The sequence below is a fragment of the Phyllobates terribilis genome, unplaced genomic scaffold (genome assembly GCF_046119375.1).
Source record: "Phyllobates terribilis strain yellow unplaced genomic scaffold, ASM4611937v1 Scaffold_12__6_contigs__length_324123572, whole genome shotgun sequence".
Lineage (NCBI taxonomy): Eukaryota > Metazoa > Chordata > Amphibia > Anura > Dendrobatidae > Phyllobates > Phyllobates terribilis.
Genome location: NW_027362772.1, coordinates 197293692 through 197318919, shown reverse-complemented (window position 1 = coordinate 197318919; position 25228 = coordinate 197293692). Strand labels below are relative to the sequence as shown.

Below are 25228 nucleotides of genomic sequence, written 5' to 3'. Positions count from 1 at the left end.
ATATCTCCCTATAAACAGATATACTCCGCTGGTAAGAAATGAACTCATCTCAAGCAAGAATTGGCAGAGCCAGAGAAAGATGTGTGCTCTAGATATTCACTTTTCCAGGTTATCCTCCCCAACAACTAGGGGTGCCACACTAATTAGGCCCTAGATCATTGAAAGCAAAGATCTTGGGGCCGATTCATCATTTCAGGACCTTTTGAAGTTACTTTTCTATTTTTGTCTTCTGTTATTCGCTGAATTTTTTGCACCAAGTTCATACAAATGGCGCATGCAGTTCATGAATTTGGTGCAAATCCAAAAACGGTCATTTTTTCTTAACTTTCACCATTTTTTGTGACTATTTAGCTCAAAAAGTTGCAAAAATTGGGCAAAATTTTATTGCATACATGAGATGACACCAAGTGGAAACTGGGGTACATTTGCGGCAAATTTTTGCCACTCTTCTAAAAGTCAAAAATGATGAATTGGATAAAACATCTGGAAACCAATAACCCTTGCCCACAATCGTGCAAAAAGAAAATTATAGGTGAACACACATAAAATAGACTTAAAAATGGTACAAATGGAAAGGTGAATTTGGTGGAAACCCCTAAAAAATAGGGCGCAAAGCATCAAAAACTCGGCTATAAAAAATATGATATTGAATGAAATCCCCTAGTGTGTATGAGTGTCTTTAGATGGGAAAATGCTTTTGGTGGCTCCTCACTATTGACTTACCCTGAGTTTAGCGATAAATTAGTTCTTAATTAATTTGATAATGATTTTACTGCCTATGGGAAACTATTATGCTTTTCATTGAGGCAAAGATTTATGCATTCATGTATGTAAAAATAGGTATATTAAATAGATAGGTATGAGACAGATAGATATGAGATAAATAAATATGAGATATAGATCTTTTTATTGAATGTTGATAGTTTTTAATACAGTGAAATAAGATGTATGCCACTTGCTTCCTGCGCAGAAAGAATACATCTACCCTATGTAGCCTATGGACATGTTTGGGAAGAGATTGTTGGTGTATACACCCATTAGGGCATAGGCTATGTAATGGATTAAGCTAGTCTCAGTAGACGTGGACACTAACTAAAGCAGACACACTAATAATGGATGCCCTTGAGCTGTGGTGCTAGAGAAGACTTCTACAAATCCCATGCACACCTAGGATCACCACAAAGATGTTCTTGATCATATAAACCCAGAGCTCTTCCTGGCAAGAAAGATCAACTAACACAAGTTGAAATGGTGTGACGAAGGCAAATCAATTAGAAAGATGTTCCTCTGAATGGTTGGTTGTAAAAGGCAGCGGCAGAGCTGTATACCATCAAGAATGACATGGAAATCAACATCAAGCAATTAAGAGAAGCCGTGGAGAACAAGGAAACATGTTGAGAACTGGCCTACCGAGTATCCAAAGGTCAAACACGGCTGAATGGATAAAATCAGAATAAATGATAAAATCTGCTACAGTAGACCTGGCCTAATGTGACAATGATAATTACACTTGCATTTTAACATTTAATGTCAAAAACTGATACATTGCATAAACGGTGCAAACGAGCAGATGGACCCCAATGATTATTATGGGGTCTGCCTAGGTCCATCATGTGTCAGTTTATTGGAAGGTAAGAAAACGTTCTGCATGCTGCGCCTTTTCTTCTCTTCAATAAATGGACACCTAACAGATCCCAGACAGACTCCATAATACTGAGGCCCTTTTGCCTCCAGTTACATCAGTTACGCTACACATCTGTTTTTGACATTAATATATAATTTGTTCCTGAAGATAGAACTGAAAAACAGCACATTAAAGCACAGGTGTGAACAAAGACACAATATAAAAAAATATAAAACACAAATTAACATAAATAAAAGCAAAAGTGTAATATGGACTTCCAACAATAATCTTCAATAACAGTAGAAATATTAAGCTGCCTGCATATAAGAAGAAAGTCCTATCTAGTACAAGGTATGATGTATCCATCCAGTGATGGGTCAGCTCAGGAATGACACCAGTTTTTGCCGATATGGATGTAATATAAAGTGCCCAGTGGTCTAGTTGAGCGCCTGGCCACTTTGGCTTGTGTGCACGGTTTTGCAGCAGTTACCGCGTATTGTTTGGATGTAGACTGGAGTTAGACTTGATATATTTGATACAGTTTTTTAGCCAAAGCCAGGATTCACAAGAAGTAAGAAAACTGAAGAAAGGATTTAGCCTTTTTGTTCCTGCTTCATCAATTTCTAACTTTGGCTTAAAAAGAAATGCAAGAAATTATTTCTTATTGAAAATAGCATGTTTGGTATGTATAACAGCTGTAGTGCCGGCGTCCCTGCCCTCTGCTAGGCAGGGATGCTGTTCCCCTCACCGCTCTGCTCCGTGCCCGGCGTCCCTCTCCCGCTCTGCTGGCAGCACGCGCTCCTTCCCGGCCACTGTGCTTAGGGCGCGCGCGCGCGCCCTCCCTCCCTCTTAAAGGGGCCGCGCGCGCCGTCCTAAGGAGTCCCCGGCCAATGGCCGGAGGACTTTACCATATATAAGGCACCTCCTCCAAAATGGAGGTGCCCGAGCAATGTTGTTGCACCGTTCTACTCTGCTTCAGCCCTCAGGTCCCGTTGCCAGTTACCTGCCAGTTACCTGCCAGATTCCTGCCAGCTTGCTGTCCTAATCCTGCCTGATCTCCGCTACCTGCCTGCTTGCCTGCCCGGAGGCTCCGCTGTCACGTGCTGTGACCACCAGCTATTCCAGACTCTTGCCCGCTCACCTGGGAGCGCTTCTCCGCTACCTGCCTGCTTGCCTACCTGGAGGCTCCGCCGTCACGTGCTGTGACCACCTGCTATTCCAGAGACTCTCGCTTGCTCACCTGGGAGCACACATCCTCCATCTGCCTTGCTAGCCTACCTGGAGGTTCAGCCATCACAGGTCGTACCTACCCTTTACCTAGAGACTGCCCCGGTCACTTGCCGTGACCTCCAGCCCGTTCTTCCAGAGACTGCCCCGGTCACTTGCCGTGACCTCCAGCCCGTTCTTCCAGAGACTGCCCTGATCACTTGCTGTGACCTCCTGCCCGTACACCCAGAGACTGTCCTGGTCACCTGCTGTGACTGCCTGCCTGGTCGCCACCCGCTCCCTTACAAGGACCGCTCCCTTGTATAGTAGCCCAGAGGTTCCGCCTCCCAGACCCGTTACAGTTTGCTCGGGCCATGGAACCCGGTGGCACCCAAGCTCCCTCGCTCTCGGACCTGTGTCATGAACTGTCCCGTCAAAGGTCCCAACAGGAGTCCATCCTGGGTCACCTGCGGAATGTCAATACTCGCCTGGACACTCTGACTGTTCCACCAACAACCTCCGCCAGTGCCATGTCTCGCAATCCGGCAGCTCCGCTGTCCACTAACACCATGATATCCTACCCCGGACCTCGGCTTTCTGCACCTCCTCGCTTCGGAGGCGACTCAGCCCAGGCTCGGGGCTTCATAAATCAGTGCACCCTGCACTTTGAACTATTGTCCCACCAGTTTAACTCCGACCGAGCCAAAATTGCATTCATCATGTCCCATCTCACCGGGGAGGCCCTGGCCTGGCTAAATCCTCTATGGGAGAGAGGAGACCCCCTGGTGTCCAACTTGCCTGCTTTTCTCACGGCTTTCCGGAAAGTCTTCGACGAACCCGGACGGAAGACCTCATCCGCATCATCGTTGCTACGCCTCCGTCAGGAAAGTCTCACCGTGGGCCAATATGCCATACGGTTCCGTACCCTTGCCTCGGAGCTGGCCTGGGATAACGACGCTCTGGTTTCCGTCTTCTGGGAGTGTCTGTCCGGCCGTATTAAAGATGAACTTGCCGGTCGGGACATTCCTACCACTCTCGATGACTTAATAACTCTTGCCACCCGGATTGACCTACGGTTCCAGGAGCGTGCCAGAGAGGTCACCCGTGAGAGGAGGTTACCATGTCTAGCTCCTACTTTTCAGAAACCCGTCACTCCTTCTGTCTCTAACCAGGTACACCCTCCTGAGCCTATGCAGGTCGACCAGACCAAGATGGTCAAGACCCGTCAGGACTTACGCCGTGCCGAGGGGACCTGCTTCTACTGTGGCAGTAAGGAGCACCGGATCCGTGCCTGCCCGGAGAGGTCGGGAAACGCCTGTGTCTAGGTTCGCTCAGAGAGGTCCACCTAGACAAGAATAAATCCTCTCCATCCCTGCTGTTGTCAGTTTCAATCGTCTACGGGGAGAACCGTTATTTCGAACTAGCCCAACTGGACTCTGGAGCAGCCGGGAATCTTATTTCACAGTCCCTGGTAGAGAAATACCGCATCCCCACCAAACCTCTGGCTGTACCCTTGTCTGTTGCTGCCGTGGATGGGGGGCTCTTACCACGCCCCATCCAACTCATCACCGAATCCATTACTCTGCAGGTGGGAATGCTGCATTCTGAAAGTATCTCCTTCCATGTTCTGCCTGGACTCTCTCACGCCCTCTTGCTAGGCCTACCTTGGCTCCAGAAACATGCACCCGTTCTTGACTGGCAGACCGGAGAAGTCCTTCGCTGGGGACAGGGCTGCCATAAGACCTGTCTGGTTCCCGTTCATCCCGTCCGTCCTTCTCCTACCCCAGCTAATCTACCTGGACTTCCGATTCCTTATTGGTCTTATGCTGATGTCTTTAATAAAAAGGAGGCAGAGACACTACCCCCTCATAGACCATACGACTGCCCTATCGACCTGTTACCTGGTACTTCTCCTCCCCGTGGGCGTATTTATCCATTATCCGCTGCTGAGACCCGGTCGATGTCCGAATATATTGAGGAGAATCTGGCCAGGGGATTCATCCGGAAATCTACCTCCCCGGCGGGAGCAGGCTTCTTTTTCGTCAAAAAAGGACCGCTCCCTTGTATAGTAGCCCAGAGGTTCCGCCTCCCAGACCCGTTACAACAGCCATGACTCTTACATATAGTCCTCCACGTCATATTCTATAAAGAGCCACAAAACACCCGAGCTAAAGCATGCAGTGGTGATGGAAAACGTCAGCAGCCCCTAAAGCCGCACAGTGGGGGCCCAGTGGGGTTTGTGAATTGGAGTTCATATATTGTGCACGTTGCCGCCCAGTCTTCAATCATTGTGCATATGAACCTATAAAAAATTCTCCATCAAAAATAAAGAGAAGGCCCCTAACAGATAATATGAAACCAAATAGAGTTTCTTCAAAAGCCCAATTAAAGGGGTTAGTGAAAAAAACGCAAAAGAGGAACCAATTTAATAAAGAAATATTCTAGTTTATTACATAACAGTTCATCACATACAATATTGCATGAAACGATGTCAGGGAGAAGAATGGCTAAAAAATGGGTAGGAAGTATGGAAATGTGAAAGAAGTTTTCCACTACTTTTACATTGATGCCATATCTGTAGGATGGGGCATCAATGTCTGATCGTCCGGGATCCAGCACCCCTGCCGATCAGCTGTTATCGATGCCGGCGGGGGTGCTGGCCGTCTAGCTGTCGTGGCCACCGTGGGCTACTACACATCCACCTCCCATTGAATTGAATAAGAGGCGGATGTGTAGTACTCCGCTGCGACCACTACAGCTAGACGGCCAAGCATCGGCACCGATAACAGCTGATCGGTGAGGGTGCTGGTTTCGGACCCTGGCCGATCAGACAGTGATGCCCTATCAAATGAATAGGGTATCAGTGAAAAGTAGTGGACAACGTCTTTAACCTCAAATTAGGAAAATGAACATTTCCCTAAAAAAGAGTCTAAACAACCCCTGTATCTGTGCTCCAATAGAGTTAATGAATTGAAGCCTAAACAGTATGAAGATACTGAACACATACAAAGGTTGCTGCAGAGGTAGATAAAGTTATAAATTAAACAAAATAAAGAAGTCAAAGCAGCAAAATCTGCATGGGCAGTATAAAGGGACTAATCTAACAATCATAGGCACAATGATTAAAGTATACATTCAACACCATAGCCACTCAAATAAATAGCCCAATGTATAAATGAAGAGGGGAATGGTTATATATGAACCGTACCTTGTGACGCGTTTAGGCAAACAGGTGAGGCTGGAGGGAGCACAGAAGGGGGTGCACAGGCTCCTCAACACGCGTTTCATTGCACTGAGCTTCGTCAGGAGGCACACAGCATTGTGCAGTTTAGTCTAAATGCCGCCATACACATTAGATTAATGTCGGACGAACCGGTTGATATATATGGGTTTGGCCGACAATCTAATGTGCATGGCATGTCGTCCGACTTCTGGTCAGAGGAGATGTTGATTAGGCATGTCCCATTTTGTACTGATGAGTACATTGTTTCCAGTAGATAAGCCGCCAGCTGAAGTGTCGGATGGTGGTTTTCTCATAGGGAACGCATGAGCATTAGCTGGACTGAATGAGCGCTCCTGTGTATGGGAGAGCTGGTTGAGCTGTCTGTCGGCTGAACATTTGACCGGAGCATCGTTGCCGACAGCAATCTAAGGTGTTTGGGGGCCTGAAGTCTCCAGTTCCTATAGTTGATTGAAGTCATTGGAGGACTTCCATTCTGTTCACCAGATAGCGGGGTGCAATAGTATTTTGGCCTCACTCTTGGGGTCTGCCTTTGCTTCTATTTGCCATTAGTTAGTTTATTATATAACTGACATACTTATAATCTACTTGCCTATTCCATTATGTAGTCACCAGTTTTGTCTTTGTTCTCCCCCCCCCCCCCCATCACAAACTTCACCATGAACATCAATCATTAGAAGTTTTTTTTTTATCATTGATTTTATCTTTCTGTTGCCTTTTTGGCTCTCATTAACATCTGTTTTATGTTTCCCCATCCCTGTTGTGTGCGGTCCTCCCTCAGAGCTCCAGTGCTGTGTCATATGTGAGTAACACTCATTTTGTTTCACTTTCATTTTGCTACTTCTATTTTCTTTTTTTATGTTTTATGGAATTGTCAACTTGTCCTTCATGGTTAAATGCCATTGACATGATTAGGTGTCACCATGGATAGATTGCATCGCCAAACATCTGCATGTCTGGGCCTCAGCTTTTATTACCTTTTATTTTTGTACCACCAGAGAGCTTTAAAGGGAACCTGTGAGGCGATTCATGGTGCCCACACCGCGGACCTCGCCAATCAGAGCCTGGCCGCACGATTACTGCCAGGAATATTCTTTTATGAGACGCTCCGGCATTTCAGAGAACATGAAGGGGACGATTTCTTTATCAAAGCTTTTACGCCACAAACGTGTAAAAGCTTTGAAAAGCCTCAAAAATTTAGTGCTATATGGAGTTGCTCCCAAATTTTGCAATTTTTGACGTTTTTATGCCACTTTTGATCAGCTCTGCTGAAAAGATGGAGCTGAGGATGAGCCAGGGTGTTGTCATGCCCACCGGTGTGATTCATGAAACTTGCCGGCGTTTTTTTACGCTAGAAATGCTACTCTGGTCACTGACTGGAGTAACATTCCTGCTGCAGCGCACGGAGGTGCACACCACTGAGAAGAATGCTAAATTAATTAAGTGGTCTGTGCCTCTTAATGGATTCGGTGCCTCTATTACTCCATCAAGACTGCTGTAGTGCCAGCGTGCGTTACGCCAGTCTTAATGAATCCGGCTAGAATCATAGGGAAAAACTATGTCTTGCGCACGGCTATATTTTTAACATATTGCAGTTGGCTAAAGAGCTAATTAATTCTAACCTAAGCACAATTTTGGAGATGACCGAAATCCCTTTTAGTAGGAGAGACACATGGATGGGCATGGTGGAAACTTTGTAGTGGGATAATTGGCGTGTCCAGGGCCCGGGCAACACCGCTGTGTGTGTTGAACGCTGAGGACTTTCAGGGTAATATGAACAATGTGGAATAACGGCGTCACTCAGCCGTGGGCTCTTAGCTTCCAGGGTCAATGTCAGGTTCCCGGTCTGTTCTCAGTGCAGTCAGTTGTGTGGCTCCGCAGCACAGCCAGAAGTCTTCTCCAGGGGCCACATGCTGCTTCCTTTGGCATTAGGGAGGTTTTTTTTTGTGCTGATCCTCCTTCTAATCATTCTGACATAATAAAAATGTCCTTATCTATTGTAAAATGTCTGTGTTTCCCTGAAACCCCTAAATATGTCCTGGTTTATCAGAGCTGCTATGAATGGACAGCACCCAGATCTCCTGCAGATGGTACCGAGTCCTGTCTGTTTTATCACAGACTTTTTCACTTGAATCGGCGACTTTGGTCTGTAACACAGATCAAGGAAGGACACGTCTTTTTTTTATTTCAGCGGACACTCTGTTCACAAGAAAAAGGACCTGCTAAATATACTTATAGCAAACTGCTGTATGAATGGGCCTTTAGACAGACATGTGAGACTCATCAGTCCAGGACACAACCAGTGCTCACTAATGTGGGGAGACACCCAGGTGCTGGTGGTGGAGTGGATGGTGATCGAGTGGGGCCTGCCGATGCTCGGCCATCACTGATCGGACAGCAGTGCTCGCTAATGTGGGGAGACACCCAGGTGCTGGTGGTGGAGTGGATGGTGATCGAGTGGGGCCTGCCGATGCTCGGCCATCACTGATCGGACAGCAGTGCTCGCTAATGTGGGGAGACACCCAGGTGCTGGTGGTGGAGTGGATGGTGATCGAGTGGGGCCTGCCGATGCTCGGCCATCACTGACCGGACAGCAGTGCTCACTAATGTGGGGAGACACCCAGGTGCTGGTGGTGGAGTGGATGGTGATCGAGTGGGCCTGCCGATGCTCGGCCATCACTGATCGGACAGCAGTGCTCACTAATGTGGGGAGACACCCAGGTGCTGGTGGTGGAGTGGATGGTGATCGAGTGGGGCCTGCCGATGCTCGGCCATCACTGACCGGACAGCAGTGCTCGCTAATGTGGGGAGACAACCAGGTGCTGGTGGTGGAGTGGATGGTGAGCGAGTGGGGCCTGCCGATGCTCGGCCATCACTGACCGGACAGCAGTGCTCACTAATGTGGGGAGACACCCAGGTGCTGGTGGTGGAGTGGATGATGATCGAGTGGGCCTGCCGATGCTCGGCCATCACTGATCGGACAGCAGTGCTCACTAATGTGGGGAGACACCCAGGTGCTGGTGGTGGAGTGGATGGTGATCGAGTGGGGCCTGCCGATGCTCGGCCATCACTGACCGGACAGCAGTGCTCACTACTGTGGGGAGACACCCAGGTGCTGGTGGTGGAGTGGATGGTGATCGAGTGGGCCTGCCGATGCTCGGCCATCACTGACCGGACAGCAGTGCTCACTAATGTGGGGAGACACTCAGGTGCTGATGGTGATCGAGTGGGCCTGCCGATGCTCGGCCATCACTGACCGGACAGCAGTGCTCACTAATGTGGGGAGACACTCAGGTGCTGATGGTGGAGTGGATGGTGAGCGAGTGGGGTCGGACGATGCTCGGCCATCACTGACCGGACAGCAGTGCTCACTAATGTGGGGAGACACCCAGTTGCTGATGGTGGAGTGGATGGTGATCGAGTGGGGTCTGACGATGCTCGGCCATTACTGATCGGACAGCATTGCTCACTAATGTGGGGAGACACCAAGGTGCTGATGGTGGAGTGGATTGTGTTCGAGTGGGGTCTGACGATGCTCGGCTATTACTGACCGGACAGCAGTGCTCACTAATGTGGGGAGACACTCAGGTGTTGATGGTGGAGTGGATGGTGATCGAGTGGGGTCTGACGATGCTCGGCTATTACTGACCGGACAGCAGTGCTCACTAATGTGGGGAGATACGCAGGTGCTGATGGTGGAGTGGATTGTGTTCGAGTGGGGTCTGACGATGCTCGGCTATTACTGACTGGACAGCAGTGCTCACTAATGTGGGGAGATACGCAGGTGCTGATGGTGGAGTGGATGGTGATCGAGTGGGGTCTGACGATGCTCGGCCATCACTGATCGGACAGCAGTGCTCACTAATGTGGGGAGACACCCAGGTGCTGGTGGTGGAGTGGATGGTGATCGAGTGGGGCCTGCCGATGCTCGGCCATCACTGACCGGACAGCAGTGCTCACTAATGTGGGGAGACACCCAGGTGCTGGTGGTGGAGTGGATGGTGATCGAGTGGGCCTGCCGATGCTCGGCCATCACTGACCGGACAGCAGTGCTCACTAATGTGGGGAGACACTCAGGTGCTGATGGTGATTGAGTGGGCCTGCCGATGCTCGGCCATCACTGACCGGACAGCAGTGCTCACTAATGTGGGGAGACACTCAGGTGCTGATGGTGGAGTGGATGGTGAGCGAGTGGGGTCTGACGATGCTCGGCCATTACTGATCGGACAGCATTGCTCACTAATGTGGGGAGACACCAAGGTGCTGATGGTGGAGTGGATTGTGTTCGAGTGGGGTCTGACGATGCTCGGCTATTACTGACCGGACAGCAGTGCTCACTAATGTGGGGAGATACGCAGGTGCTGATGGTGGAGTGGATTGTGTTCGAGTGGGGTCTGACGATGCTCGGCTATTACTGACCGGACAGCAGTGCTCACTAATGTGGGGAGATACCCAGGTGCTGATGGTGGAGTGGATGGTGATCGAGTGGGGCCTGCCGATGCTCGGCCATCACTGACCGGACAGCAGTGCTCACTAATGTGGGGAGACACCCAGGTGCTGGTGGTGGAGTGGATGGTGATCGAGTGGGCCTGCCGATGCTCGGCCATCACTGACCGGACAGCAGTGCTCACTAATGTGGGGAGACACTCAGGTGCTGATGGTGATCGAGTGGGCCTGCCGATGCTCGGCCATCACTGACCGGACAGCAGTGCTCACTAATGTGGGGAGACACTCAGGTGCTGATGGTGGAGTGGATGGTGAGCGAGTGGGGTCGGACGATGCTCGGCCATCACTGACCGGACAGCAGTGCTCACTAATGTGGGGAGACACCCAGTTGCTGATGGTGGAGTGGATGGTGAGCGAGTGGGGTCTGACGATGCTCGGCCATTACTGATCGGACAGCATTGCTCACTAATGTGGGGAGACACCAAGGTGCTGATGGTGGAGTGGATTGTGTTCGAGTGGGGTCTGACGATGCTCGGCTATTACTGACCGGACAGCAGTGCTCACTAATGTGGGGAGATACGCAGGTGCTGATGGTGGAGTGGATTGTGTTCGAGTGGGGTCTGACGATGCTCGGCTATTACTGACCGGACAGCAGTGCTCACTAATGTGGGGAGATACGCAGGTGCTGATGGTGGAGTGGATGGTGATCGAGTGGGGTCTGACGATGCTCAGCCATTACTGATCGGACAGCAGTGCTCACTAATATGGGGAGACACCAAGGTGCTGATGGTGGAGTGGATGGTGATCGAGTGGGGTCTGACGATGCTCAGCCATTACTGACTGGACAGCAGTGCTCATTAATGTGGGGAGACACCTAGGTGCTGATGGTGGAGTGGATTGTGTTCGAGTGGGGTCTGACGATGCTCGGCTATTACTGACCGGACAGCAGTGCTCACTAATGTGGGGAGATACGCAGGTGCTGATGGTGGAGTGGATGGTGATCGGGTGGGGTCTGACGATGCTCAGCCATTACTGATCGGACAGCAGTGCTCACTAATGTCAGGAGACACCAAGGTGCTGATGGTGGAGTGGATGGTGATCGAGTGGGGTCTGACGATGCTCAGCCATTACTGACCGGACAGCAGTGCTCACTAATGTGGGGAGATACGCAGGTGCTGATGGTGGAGTGGATGGTGAGCGAGTGGGGTCGGACGATGCTTGGCCATCACTGACCGGACAGCAGTGCTCACTAATGTGGGGAGACACTCAGGTGCTGATGGTGGAGTGGATGGTGAGCGAGTGGGGTTGGACGATGTTCGGCCATCACTGACCGGACAGCAGTGCTCACTAATGTGGGGAGATACCCAGGTGCTGATGGTGGAGTGGATGGTGATCGAGTGGGGCCTGCCGATGCTCGGCCATTACTGACCGGACAGCAGTGCTCACTAATGTGGGGAGACACTCAGGTGCTGATGGTGGAGTGGGTGGTGAGCGAGTGGGGCCTGACGATACTCGGCCATCACTGACCGGACAGCAGTGTTCGTGGACATCTCTCTAGCAGCAGGCTCTTCCAGGCTGAGTAGTGGACACTATGGACACTATGGGTTAACCCTTTATAGATGTCAGCATGTAATGTTTGTGTCTTGCCCCTGTTGGGCATAAAATGGTATTGCTTGGTATGCAGATTCTCTCTTATGTGTAGCTGTTTTTTCTGTTCTTAAAATGTTGTATCTATATATACATATCCCAAATATCTCATTGTGAATTGGTTGTAAGCCGCCGTCACGTCTGTCTGCACTGTCCTTGTGAATGCGCTGTGTAATGATGTACACAATATCGCGACTTGCCGTAATAATTGTTTCTGCTCTTAGGGAGAGCTTGAGCACCAACTTCTACAAGCCAACCCCATATTGGAGGCTTTCGGCAATGCTAAGACTGTGAAAAACGATAACTCTTCACGATTTGTAAGTGGGCAATGGTTTCATTTCTCTATTCTTTAGTTATAGATTATAGTCCTGTAATAAGTAATACAGACGCCTGTAACATCATCAGGAACATTCAGTTTGGGGAGTTTTTACAATTGGTTGCACCCAATAAAAGCTTCCCCACATTGTGACCAGTGTGAAGCCTCAGGATATGTGACTGCTCTCCGCTCTGTGGTGATGACGCCCTGCCAGGCCGGATGTACAGCCCTGTGTGCGTTTATTTCTATGGTCTATCCCCATTCACTGTGACCCTATGTGCATTAGGCCCCATGTACAGCAGCATGTGCACTGTGACTTGTAGTATGGTGGATAGGCTGAAGCTACTGTACACTGGACTAAATATTAGTGAGAAATCATGTTTGGATAATGCAGTTATTTGCTGTCGGCTGCAGCACTTAGATACCACCTATTTTATTTTTCACATATCTCTGATATTTATTCTATTATTAATAATTTTTCACTAGTTCTATACAAAAAGCCCAAAGAACAAAAATGGTTCTAACCTGCGTCAATGTGATGCACAGCAACTTTTCATATTACATTCCACATTTACAAACAGTCCATAAAAAAATGGATTTGGGAATCTGATTGGATGATCTGGACACACTGACACTTTTTTTGTTTGCAGTCGATCTACTATATTTCAAGGGTTATGTGCCACCTACTGGAGAAAGAGGCTAATAGTCATGCCAAGTTGACTCTAACCTCCTGTTATTTCTTTCTACCTGTGTAAATGTTGGTGTAGTGTCAGTGTGGTAATATTCTCACCGATCCTCTTCTGAGTCTCTTGGCGGCCTCTCCGGAGGACACTGCGCTCTATGTGAGCTGGAAGTCTCTTTTACAATGTAAGTCTAAGGAGTCTGGTTCTGACGCACGCAGTGAAGTGTCTGAATGGCTGTCACATACAGGAGCAGATTGACGCAGGATACCGGGGAAGGTGGTGGTCGCAGAGTATAGTAACACACTCACACTACGCTAACAATTACACAGGCTTAGTCAATGGGAGTTACGGCATGCTAATCTCATTTCAGTGTCACTTCATCTTGTTAATTCTTATTTTTACTTTTTACAGGGAAAATTTATCAGAATCAATTTTGATGTAGCCGGATACATTGTTGGAGCCAATATCGAAACCTGTATCCTTTCAGCAAGTTCTCACAACATCTTGTAAAATCAAGATCTGCACTTTTAGCATGTCTGGTAAAAATAATGGAAACTGGTTGTCATTTTATAGCGAAAAGTTCTGCATGTTGTCATTTACTTACACACGTTTTGTCTTAATCACCGGCTGAACACCAGTACTGACCTGGTCCTGCTAACAGAGACATTGATATATATTATTATGCATGTAGGTAAATTAGGTGCTTACACACCTTTTATACTGCTTTTTTCTGACCCATCATTCTCAAGATAGTCACAAAAAAAAAGAAAATGAAGTCAAATATTAATTTGAGACTAAACGACTTGACCAATTTTCCCAAAATTTGCCATACTGCTAAATCATACACTTTGAAAGGTTCTAGACCAGGCTTATGGTCTCTTGGTCTTACTGTTCTTAAGATTTTCACCACAAAAATGGAAAACAAATGCAAATATGAATTTACAGCCAAGCTGTAGGACCAATCTGCTCCAAATGTACCACATAGGTAAATCAGGCCTTACTGAAGGTTTTACATCAGGTTTCAGTTCTCAAAGTCCTACTCGCCACTAAATGTAATACAAAAATGTTCTCAAAATATTTGCCAAACAATGAACACTACTGCAAATAGCAATTTATGACCAAGCGACTGAACCAATTTGCCCCAAATTTGCGGCATAGGACGGCTTTACACTGGGTTTCAACTCTCTAGGAGCTATCGTTTCTCAAGATAATGAACAAAAAATGGAATTAGATACCAAATATTAATTTGTGGCCAAACGATTGGATCAATCTGCAGCAAATTTGGTAAACAGGTAAATAAGACTCGACCGAAGGTTTTAAACTGGGTTTCCACTTCAGAACCTACCGTCCCCTTGATATTCACCCAAAATACGGAACACCAACGTAAATATTAGTAACAAAGCTTTTAATCACACACAAACAACAGTTAAACAGCATAGACCGGTGTGAAGCCGGGTAATTCTACTAGTAGATTATATGATAAAATTATTGCAGGACAAGTTTTTACCCTTTTCGTAATCAAGGTTGTGTCATTTTACATCATATGATTGCGCTTCTTTACATGTATGCAGAAAATGTGTGCATAAGATAGAGCTTACCCATGCTGCTTGTATCATTCCTTATCCACTCCAAAGATTTACTGGAAAAATCTCGAGCAATCCGCCAAGCCAAGGATGAAAGAACCTTCCATGTTTTTTATCAGCTTCTTGCTGGCGCAGGAGAGCATGTCAAAAGTAAGTCTCAGTTGTGTAATACCTGGTGGAAGAACCTTCTCCTCACACATGCCTATATATTCCCACGTGTATGATGCCATATCACATCGGATCACACATCACAGGTTCTCAGCAGTTTGTACTTACTCTGTAGCGTGGACGTAGGTTAGTAAGCATGAATGGGAGTCTTACCAGCCATCAGTTGTATGTAGGTTGGTGAGCATGAATGGGAGTCTTACCAGCCATCAGTTGGATGTAGGTTGGTGAGCATGAATGGGAGTCTTACCAGCCATCAATGGACGTAGGTTGGTGAGCTTGAATGGGAGTCTTACCAGCCATCCGTTACCAATAAGAACCGTGAAGGTGTATTTATGTGCTGAAAGAATTTTTAATGACCAAAAGTTGCATCGGAAAACCCTTGAGGGATCAGTTCATTTGAGAAAAAGATTTGCAATGATGACCTAACTCTTTATACATAGGAGTCGCCAAAATCACCATAAAAATAAATGTGTGAAAACCACTAAATGTACGAGCCCCCTAAGATTGGAGCATTGCTTGTATTCAGCTATTTGTGCTCTCCTGTGTAGTTATCAGCCATGTTTTATTAATAGTCATGGTAATTACTAAAGGGGCCTCCATAACAAATACATTTATCATTCATTCACAATCAGGTGATAAGATCATTTATCACTGATCATTCTCTCACATATAGTTGTTCACTGTAAACAATCACTAATTGTGAATCCCACCATATGCTTTATATATGTCACGGCACACTGCAAGTGAAAGACTGGCAGCACTTAAAAATACTATGATGGTCAGGCTTTGGTCTAGCCCCTCTGTCTAGTACAGTGTTTCCCAAACGCCAGTCCTCACGGCCCCCCACACGTCATGCTTTCAGGATTTCCTTAGTATTGCCCAGGTGATAGAATTATTATTAAGGCATCAGAAACTGCCACAGGTTCTCTCACCTGTGCAATACTAAGGAGATCCTGAAAACATGACGTGTGGGGGGACGTGAGGACAGGGTTTGGGAAACACTGGTCTAGTAGGTCCCAGGGGAACTCGGCCTTCATCCTTTTAACATCTATGCAGGGATCTTTACTTATGCAGGGGCTGGCTGGTGGAGCGGGCTGGCAGAGAATGGTCAGAAAGCTGCGTCAGTATCAAAAAGTCAGGATAGGAACAAAGTCGGCAGGCAGTAGAATAGTCAAGACTTGAGCTGAGTAGGAGCGGAATGACAGGTGCGAACCAAGGTGAGATGCCTTACAACTTGCACTGGAATCAGGGAGCTAGGGGCTTGAATAGTGTAAGGCTCCACCTAGAGCAGGGAGTTAACGAAACAACAATGTGAGGAATTACATCTTGCCTTGACCGTACCACAAGTCCCAGAATGCTAAATAGAACTGCTGCATTGTCACTCTACGTCGTTCACAACAAAGGTACGGCATCACTTGCTGACAGAAGCAGAAGGAGCGAGTACTTGCATGGATGTTACCAGATAGCTGAATGATGGTTCAGCCAATTCGCTCTGCTCATCACTCCTGTGTTCTTCGCTGCCAGACGTCTCCGGCAGTAACTTATCTCTTAGAGAACCAAATTATTGGGAGTCCAAAATCATTAGGGAGCGTCAGGAGCCCTCGTACACATTAGACAGCCAGCCGAACCTGTCCATATCCGTGGATTTGGCCGACGTTATTCTAATGTGTATGGAGCCTTTAGAAGCATCCCTTTACTATAAGCTGTGCCCCCTGTAAGGATCCCTAGCAGTCTGCTACACTCTGAGTGACACCTGCCAGTAATCTTTGTCACATTAAAATCAATGAATAGTCTGTGTAAGGCAGGACAGGGGTGACTTCTCTTATCTCTGGCCAAGAGATGAGGATCCTGATCTGAGGATTCCCTTTCTACAAGTCTAAAACCCCAAGCAGAGAGTATGAAAATGGGGTTTCTAGACTAAATATCTCCTCCAATGGAAACATCACATTGCACGTATATATTCAGGCCACAATTCCTCAAAGATTTTTAAATGAGAATTCTGGCATAAAAAGCTTTGAAAAGTCGCACAATTATGGCACAACACAAGACTGTTCTAAAATTTTTCAACTTTTCTCAGTCTTACGCCATTTTCTCCCAGTACCAACAAAGCGCGTGGAGCCGCGGAGGGACGGGGGCCTGGCATCCCCCCCTCGCTTGTTAAACTCTTAATGAGCAGTGGCGTTCCTTACACCGCAAATCTTACTCCAGTCTTTGACTAGAGTAAGTTTTGTGGCAGGGCGCATGGCAATTCTCAGCTGCGCTGGATTCATTTAGAGGTGTCCATCTCTTCATGAATCAGGAGCCTCCACGTGTCCAGGTGCTCTGCTGGCAATGAGTAGTGTGCTGAGCTTTCCTCGTGGCAGAAGGTTTGATATCACATAATGTTCCGGCAGTAACTGCAGCGTTTCTTCTCTTGCATCCGTCTCTAGCTGACTTGTTACTGGAGGGCTTCAATCAGTATCGCTTTTTGTCCAATGGAAACATAACCATTCCTGGACAGCAAGATAAAGAGATCTTCCAGGAGACAATGGAGTCCATGAAAATCATGGGAATTAATCACGAAGAAATCATGTGTAAGTAACAAGCTGTCCCCAATTTGGTGGCAGTGGAATGTCTATGGGCATTATTTGCTGAAGAATGTGATTGTTGAGCGCTTCCCATCACTGAGGGGGAAGAGTCTGCAGAGGGTGCCGCTCCGGCTTAAAGGGCTAGGAAATGAATTAGATCTCATCTATTAGATTAAGAGAACAAGCGTTATGTAAAAAATGCATCGCAATCACAACAGTTCTGACACTCCTGTGTCTGTAAGGCCTTTATTATATCCAAGTTTGCAGAAAAGAATTTCTATCCTGGAGTTAGAGACATTTATGGAAACTTTTATATGGTTGATCATGGCTTGTTTGCTTGGTTCATGGAAGCAATAGGTCTATGGACTCGGGGAGCACCCAGACATAGGAATCAGCAGGTTTTTTATTTAGGCCACGGCCCCACTATCAGTATTTGGTCAGCATTTCTATTATACCTTTTTTTCTGATTTTTCTGACCAAATACTGATAGTGGGTGGCCCAAGGGAGATAAAGGGAATCATAAAGCCCTCAGCTAAGGACTGAAATAGTTTAGATGGGGATTCTTGAAATCAACTTTTCTCCCCTTCCCCATAGAGAGCTGTCAGAGTGGCTGCACACTTTCTATCTCATATCTAAGAATCTTGGTTTAAAATAAATACATATATCCTTGAAAATGTCTCTGTTTTCCTCTAGCTATGCTGAGGATGGTGTCAGCAGTGCTTCAGTTTGGCAATATTGTGTTCCGGAAGGAGAGGAACACAGACCAGGCGTCCATGCCAGACAACACAGGTGTGTAATTCTTAGTAAACTTGTAGATATATCTTTAGAAGTATCATTTGTAACATAAAAACGGGTCATTTCTATGTGCACTAGTTGGGCATATATAGTGGATATAAAAAGTCTACACGGCTCTGTGAAAATGCCAAGTTTTTATCATGTAAAAAAAATAATACCAAGAAGAATCATTGCAGAACTTTTTACTCCTTTAATGTCAACTATAACCTGTACAATTCATTGAGAAACAAACTGAAACATTTTGGATGGAATGAGCAAAATAAACAACCAAAATAATGTGGTGGATACTTTGTTGAAGTACCCTTTGAAATGATGACAGCATTCAGTGTATTTGGGTAGGAGTCTATCAGTATAGCACATCTAGAATTGGCAATCAGCCCACTCTTCCTTCCAGTAGCTCCAAATCTGTCAGGGCATCTCCTGTGTACAGTGCCCTCTTCAGGTCATCCACAGATTTTCAATTGGATTCCAGTCTGGGTACTGGCTGGCCCATTCCAAATCTTTGATATTATTTTAGCAAAGCCATTTTTTTTGTTGATTTGGAGGTCTGCTTAGGGTGGTTGTTGTGCCAAAAGGTGAAACTCCTTTTCATCTTCAGCTTTTTAGTAGAGGCCTAAACGTTTTGTTGCTAAATTGATTGATTGATGTTTGGAACTGTCCATAATTCCCTCCACCTTGACTAAAGCTCCAGTTCCAGCTACTGAAAACAGCCCCAAAGCATAATGCTGCCTCCACTGTGGGTATTGTGTTCTTTTGGTGGTGCTCAGTGTTGGCTTTGCGCCAAACATAACTTTTGGAATTAAGGCCAAAAGGGTTAACCTTTGTCTCATCAGGCTATAACACATTTTCCCACAGGCTTTTGGCAGACTTGATGTAGGTTTACATAGTTACATAGTTTATAAGGCCGAAAAAAGCCAAGCGTCCATCCAGTTCAGCCTATTTCTTGTGCACTGCAGCTATTCCGCAGCGTTGATCCAGGGGAAGGCAAAAAAAAAAAACCATGCGGTATAGGCCAATTTACATCATTGAGGAAAAATTCACTTCCCGACACCAATCTGGCAGTCAGATTAAATCCCTGGATTAATTAACTAAGCATAAGATGTAATTTTATTGTTCTCAAGAAAGGCGTCCAGGCCTCTCTTGAACTCATTAAGTGAGTTGGACATCACCACTTCCTCTCCCAGAGAGTTCCAGAGTCTCACGGCTCTGACCGTAAAGAATCCCCTTCTATGCTGGTGCAGGAACCTCCTTTCCTCCAGACGCATAGTGTGCCCCCTCGTCTTTGTCACCATCCTTGGTATAAACAGGTCATGGGAGAGATCTCTGTACTGCCCCCTGATGTATTTATACATGTTTATGAGGTCTCCCCTAAGCCTTCTCTTTTCCAACGTAAATAGGCCTAATTTTGACAACCTCTCTGGGTATTCTAGTCCCTCCATTCCCTTTATTACCTTAGTCGCCCTCCTTTGTACCCTCTCTAGCTCCAATATGTCTTTCCTGAGCACCGGAGCCCAGAACTGTGCACAATATTCTAAGTGCGGCCTTACCAGCGCTTTATACAGAGGAAGAACAATGTTCTCATCATATGCCCCTATTCCTCTTCTGATGCATGCCTTGACTCTATTTGCCTTCGCAGCTGCTGCCTGACACTGGGCACTCCAATTTAATTTGCTATTAACCAAGACGCCCAGGTCCTTCTCCATGTCAGATTTCCCCAACGGTTTCCCATTTAATATGTATGGGTGACTGCTGTTTTTCTTTCCCATGTGCATGACCTTACATTTATCGGCATTGAACCCCATTTGCCATTTTTTGGCCCAATTCCCCAATTTATCTAAATCCTCCTGTAGCTGTGCCCTATCCTCATCTGTATTAACTACTTTACAAAGTTTAGTATCATCTGCAAATATTGCTATTTTACTATGCAACCCTTCCACTAGATCATTAATAAATATATTAAATAATATAGGGCCCAAGACAGACCCTTGAGGCACCCCGCTAGTAACCCTGACACACCCTGAGCTTACTCCATTGATAACCACCCTCTGCTTTCTATCACTCAGCCAGCTATTTACCCACTTGCACACATTATCCCCCAGACCAAGCATTCTCATTTTATATACCAACCTTTTGTGTGGCACGGTATCAAACGCTTTGGAGAAGTCAAGGTATACAACATCCACTGACTCTCCCTGGTCCAGCTGTGATCTCACCTCCTCGTAGAAGGCCATCAGGTTTGTTTGGCAGGAGCGATCCCTCATGAATCCATGTTGATATGGAGTTAGACAGTTATTATCATTAAGATATTCTACAATAGCATCTCTAAGAAATCCTTCAAACAATTTACCCACAACAGACGTTAAGCTGACTGGTCTGTAGTTCCCAGGGTCACTTTTAGACCCCTTTTTGAATATTGGTACCACATTTGCTTGGCGCCAGTCTAGTGGGACAGTCCCTGTCCATAAAGAGTGCTTGAATATAAGATACAGCGGTCTGTCTATCACATTACTTAATTCTTTTAGTACCCGGGGGTGTATGCCATCTGGGCCTGGTGACTTGTCTATTTTGATATTATTTAGGCGTTTCTGAACTTCCTCCTGGGTTAGGTGGGTGATATTTAGCGGAGGGTTTACTTTATCACTCTGCATTTCCTCCGATAAATTGTTTTCTTTTGTGAAAACAGTGGAGAAGAAGCTATTGAGTAGGTTTGCTTTACCCTCATCGCCCTCTATGATTTTACCCAGGTTATTTTTCAATGGGCCAACTCCATCAGTTTTAATCCTTTTACTGTTTATATAGTTAAAGAACAGTTTGGGATTCGTTTTACTTTCTTTGGCAATTAGTCTCTCTGTCTCCTCTTTTGCTATTCTTATTTGTTTCTTACAGATTTTGTTTTTTTCCCTATAAGATATTAGCGCTTCCTCGCTGCCTTCTGGTTTAAGTTTAGCGAAAGCCCTTTTTTTGTTTTTCATTGCCCTCTTGACTTCCTTATTTAGCCACATTGGCTTCCTCCTATTCCTAGCCCTTTTATTCCCATAAGGTATGTACCTTCTACAGTGACTATGTAGGACTGTTTTGAAAATTTCCCATTTTCTATCCGTGCTCCTATTACTAAAGATACTATCCCAGTCTATAAGGTGAAGGGCATCTCTTAGCTGATCAAACTTTGCCCTCCTGAAGTTCAATGTTTTTGTGACTCCCTTGCTGGGCACCCTACTGAAGCACATGTGGAATTGTATAATGTTGTGGTCACTATTTCCCAGGTGCCCCCCGATCTGCACCTCAATTATTCTGTCTGGCCTGTTAGTTAATATTAAGTCTTAAAGGGCCGTCCCTCTAGTTGGTTCCTGCACAAGTTGTGACAAATAATTGTCTTTGATAATTGACAGAAACCTGTTTCCTTTCTGAGATCTACAGCTTTCGGTTTCCCAGTCTATCTCGGGGTAGTTGAAGTCCCCCATAATAATCACCTCGTTATTTTTTGCTACTTCGTCTATTTGTCTCATTAATAGACTTTCCGTGGCTTCTGCTATATTTGGTGGTTTATAACAGACTCCTATGATAATTTTATTATTGTTTTTTGCCCCATGTATCTCCACCCATAAGGACTCGACCTCCTCATTTCCCTCCCATACATCCTCCCGTATTGTAGGCTTTAGACACGTCTTTACATATAGACAGACTCCACCCCCTTTCCGATTTCTTCGATCCCTTCTAAACAGACTGTAACCCTGTAAGTTAACTGCCCAGTCATAGCTTTCATCTAACCATGTCTCTGTTATTCCCACTATGTCATAGTTACCTGTAGATATTTCTGCTTCCAGTTCATCCATCTTGTTTGTCAGGCTTCTGGCATTTGCTAGCACGCAGTTTACACAATTTTGTTTTGTTCCAATCTTCTCCCTGTGGATTGTATTAGAAATTTTCTTACCTCCTTTCCAAGTATCTTGTCTTGGACCTTCTTTGTCGCACTTCATATCTTTCATTCGTATGTTCTCTGGTTGCATGTTCATGTCCGGCGTTTTTCTTCCCATCCCCTCTTCTTCTAGTTTAACGCCCTCCTGATGAGTGTTGCGAGTCTCCTGGCGAATGTGTGTTTCCCGGGTTTGTTGAGGTGTAGCCTGTCTCTGGCAAGGAGTCCGTCATAGAGGTAATTCACACCGTGGTCCAGGAATCCAAATCCTTGTTGTCTGCACCATCGTCTCAGCCAGTTGTTCACATCAAGGATCATGTTCCATCTCCTGACGCCATGCCCGTCTACTGGAAGGATAGAAGAAAAAACTACCTGCGCATCCAGTTCTTTTACTTTCTTCCCCAATGCTTCAAAGTCCTTGCAGATTGTCGGTAGGTCCTTCTTTGCCGTGTCATTGGTGCCAACATGTATCAGAAGAAATGGGTGGACATCCTTGGAACTGATGAGCTTCGGTATTCTATCGGTAACATCCTTGATCTTCGCCCCTGGGAGGCTGCATACTTCTCTTGCGGTTATGTCCGGTCTGCAGATAGCTGCTTCTGTTCCTCTCAGTAGTGAGTCTCCCACCACCACCACTCTTCTTCCCTTCTTGGCTGTCTTTTTTCTTGTCGCTTCTGGGTGTTTCTGGGTGCTCTTTTCTTTTTTGCTTGCTGGTAGTTCCTCATCCTTAGGTGTGCCATCTTTGTCCTCCACAAGTCCTTGGAATCTGTTTGTCAGTTGTGTGGCTGGTGGTGTCTCCATGATCTTCTTGCTTCTTTTGGTCACTTGCCTCCACTTGTCTGCCTCTGGAGGTTCTCTGATGCTTCCTTCACTTTCCGTGACCAGTAGTGACGCTTCTGTTCTGTCCAGGAAGTCTTCATTTTCCTTGATGAGTTTTAATGTCGCAATTCTTTCTTCCAGTCCCCGCACCTTTTCTTCTAAAAGATCCAGTAGTCTACACTTCTGGCAGGTGAAGTTGGTTTCAGCTTCTGGTCGATCTGTGAACATGTAGCACATGTTGCAGCTCACCATGTAGGTTGTCACATCTGCCATGCTGCTCCTTGTCCCTGCTGACTTGATGTCTGTCTTCTTTCTTGTGATACCCTAGGATAAACAAATGAAATAAATTTGGCGATGCTTTCCAAGCAGCTGGTCCCGGCTGTACCCGACGATCTTCTAGCTGAAGGAGACTCTTCGCTTTTCCCAGAAGGCACCTGGAATATGCAAATTGTCCTCTTCAAGCTTCAATCTCTGGTTTGGGCAAAACATAGCGGGGCTTGGATGTTTTTGTCTTTGCGTTCAGGTGACAAGACGGAAACCTTTTCCTACAAAGACAAGACATATGAATAATACGGAATACTGTTGTCACATGCAGTTCACAACCAGTACTTGCCAGAAATTCCTGCAGCTCCTTCAATGTTGCTGTAGGCCTATTGGCAGCCTCCCGGACCAATTTTCTTTTTATCTTTTTCATACATTTTTGAGGTACTTCGAGTTCTAGTAATGTTGCTGTTGTGGCAAAATTAATCTACTTTTTTATGATGTCTTCACAGTGCTCCATAGTATATCTAATACCTTGAAAATCTTTTGTACCCTTCTCCTAGCTGATAAGTTTCAACAATCCCTTTGCTATGTTGTAAGCTGTTTACGGACTATTGCTTTTGCTGTAACATGCAACTATGAAAATGTTAGGAAAATCTTACTACAACAGCTTTACATAGGGTCAATCAGAATCCCTGTAATTATTACAGCTGTGCACTGACTACTATTTTACATGAGTGTAAATGTGACTGACTAATTGTGAACTCGTGGAAAAATGCAAGAGCGCAATAGGGTCTTATCCAATTAATAAATGTTACATAAAAGTATTAAAAACTGCTCAACTAGTCGGGTTGTGTGAGACACAACAACTATAAAGCCTGGACTCCAAATGCTGCAGCTTCCTAGGGATATGTCAGAGAGAGGTGCTGGGAAAGGTAGCTTTATCTGCGCTCTCTGGAGTCACGACAAACCATTAGTATGGATAAAAATGTAGGTTTATTGTCTACGCGTTTCAGAGTCCACCGACTCCTTCCTCAGGACAACGATATGGTTGAATGATTCCTTCTGGAATTCTTCTTAGCCCTGGGCAGACATGTAGGCTATGGCTTAGTTGTGCCCTGGGCAGACGGGCTGCATCACCCACTCTTCTGCAACTCTGTCATGGCTGCAGGCCCTGGAATAAGACCTTCAGACCAGTAATTTATGTTACTTGTAATTCACTACCACAGGCTACTCTGTCAGCCATGGACAATCTGCATGATGTAACAGTAACCATGTTCTTTGGATTTTCTAGCTGCCCAGAAGCTGTGTCATCTCATGGGACTTAATGTCACAGAATTCACCCGTGCCATCTTGATGCCTAAGATAAAAGTGGGGCGCGACTACGTCCAGAAGGCACAAACTAAGGAACAGGCAAGTGATAATCTGATGAGACTCACAGCACGACACCGCTGACTCCGCACTACACGCTGACGTCTTTCTTCCTCTCCATAGGCTGACTTTGCAGTGGAAGCACTCGCTAAAGCCATGTACGAGCGTCTTTTCCGATGGCTGGTTCATCGCATTAACAGAGCTCTGGATAGGACGAAAAGACAAGGGGCCTCGTTCATAGGAATTCTGGACATAGCTGGTTTTGAAATATTTGAGGTAAATATCCCAGTGTAGGTCGTGTCTATGTTTTATCTCTCAGAAATCCGTATGTAAGGCCGGTGACTTAAGCAGACTGGTGTGAACAGGCTGACAACTTCTTGTTTCATGCATCTACAAGTAAATGTTTTTTTTTTCTTCAGCAGAAAAATAAGACTCTTGATTTTTCCTCTGCCTAGTCAATAAAATAGTTATTTCTTGTGGGTGCATACACAAGAGCTGCAGGTTTTTAAGGTGGAAAATCTGCGGTGGGTCATAGTAGCAGCAAAGTAGCTGGGTAGCTGGTTCCCCGACGATCTCTGAACACCCACT

General features: G+C 46.1%; 1 protein-coding gene across 11 annotated transcripts in view; it reads left to right on the top strand.

Moving 5' to 3' along the window:
• The window catches only part of LOC141172401 (myosin-10-like), a 247307-nt gene that overhangs the window by 166380 nt on the left and 55699 nt on the right, over positions 1 to 25228 (top strand). For 7 of the 11 annotated variants that reach the window (XM_073656559.1, XM_073656569.1, XM_073656567.1 and 4 more), the window contains 7 exons: positions 12389 to 12481; positions 13575 to 13638; positions 14798 to 14896; positions 17344 to 17487; positions 18175 to 18270; positions 24564 to 24682; positions 24764 to 24916. In XM_073656559.1, coding sequence (XP_073512660.1) covers positions 12389 to 12481; positions 13575 to 13638; positions 14798 to 14896; positions 17344 to 17487; positions 18175 to 18270; positions 24564 to 24682; positions 24764 to 24916 — 768 coding nt within the window. Of the gene's footprint in view, positions 1 to 6852; positions 6874 to 12388; positions 12482 to 13574; positions 13639 to 14797; positions 14897 to 17343; positions 17488 to 18174; positions 18271 to 24563; positions 24683 to 24763; positions 24917 to 25228 lie in introns of all 11 variants that reach the window. The other 4 variants (XM_073656568.1, XM_073656566.1, XM_073656564.1 and 1 more) reach the window with 1 other exon arrangement.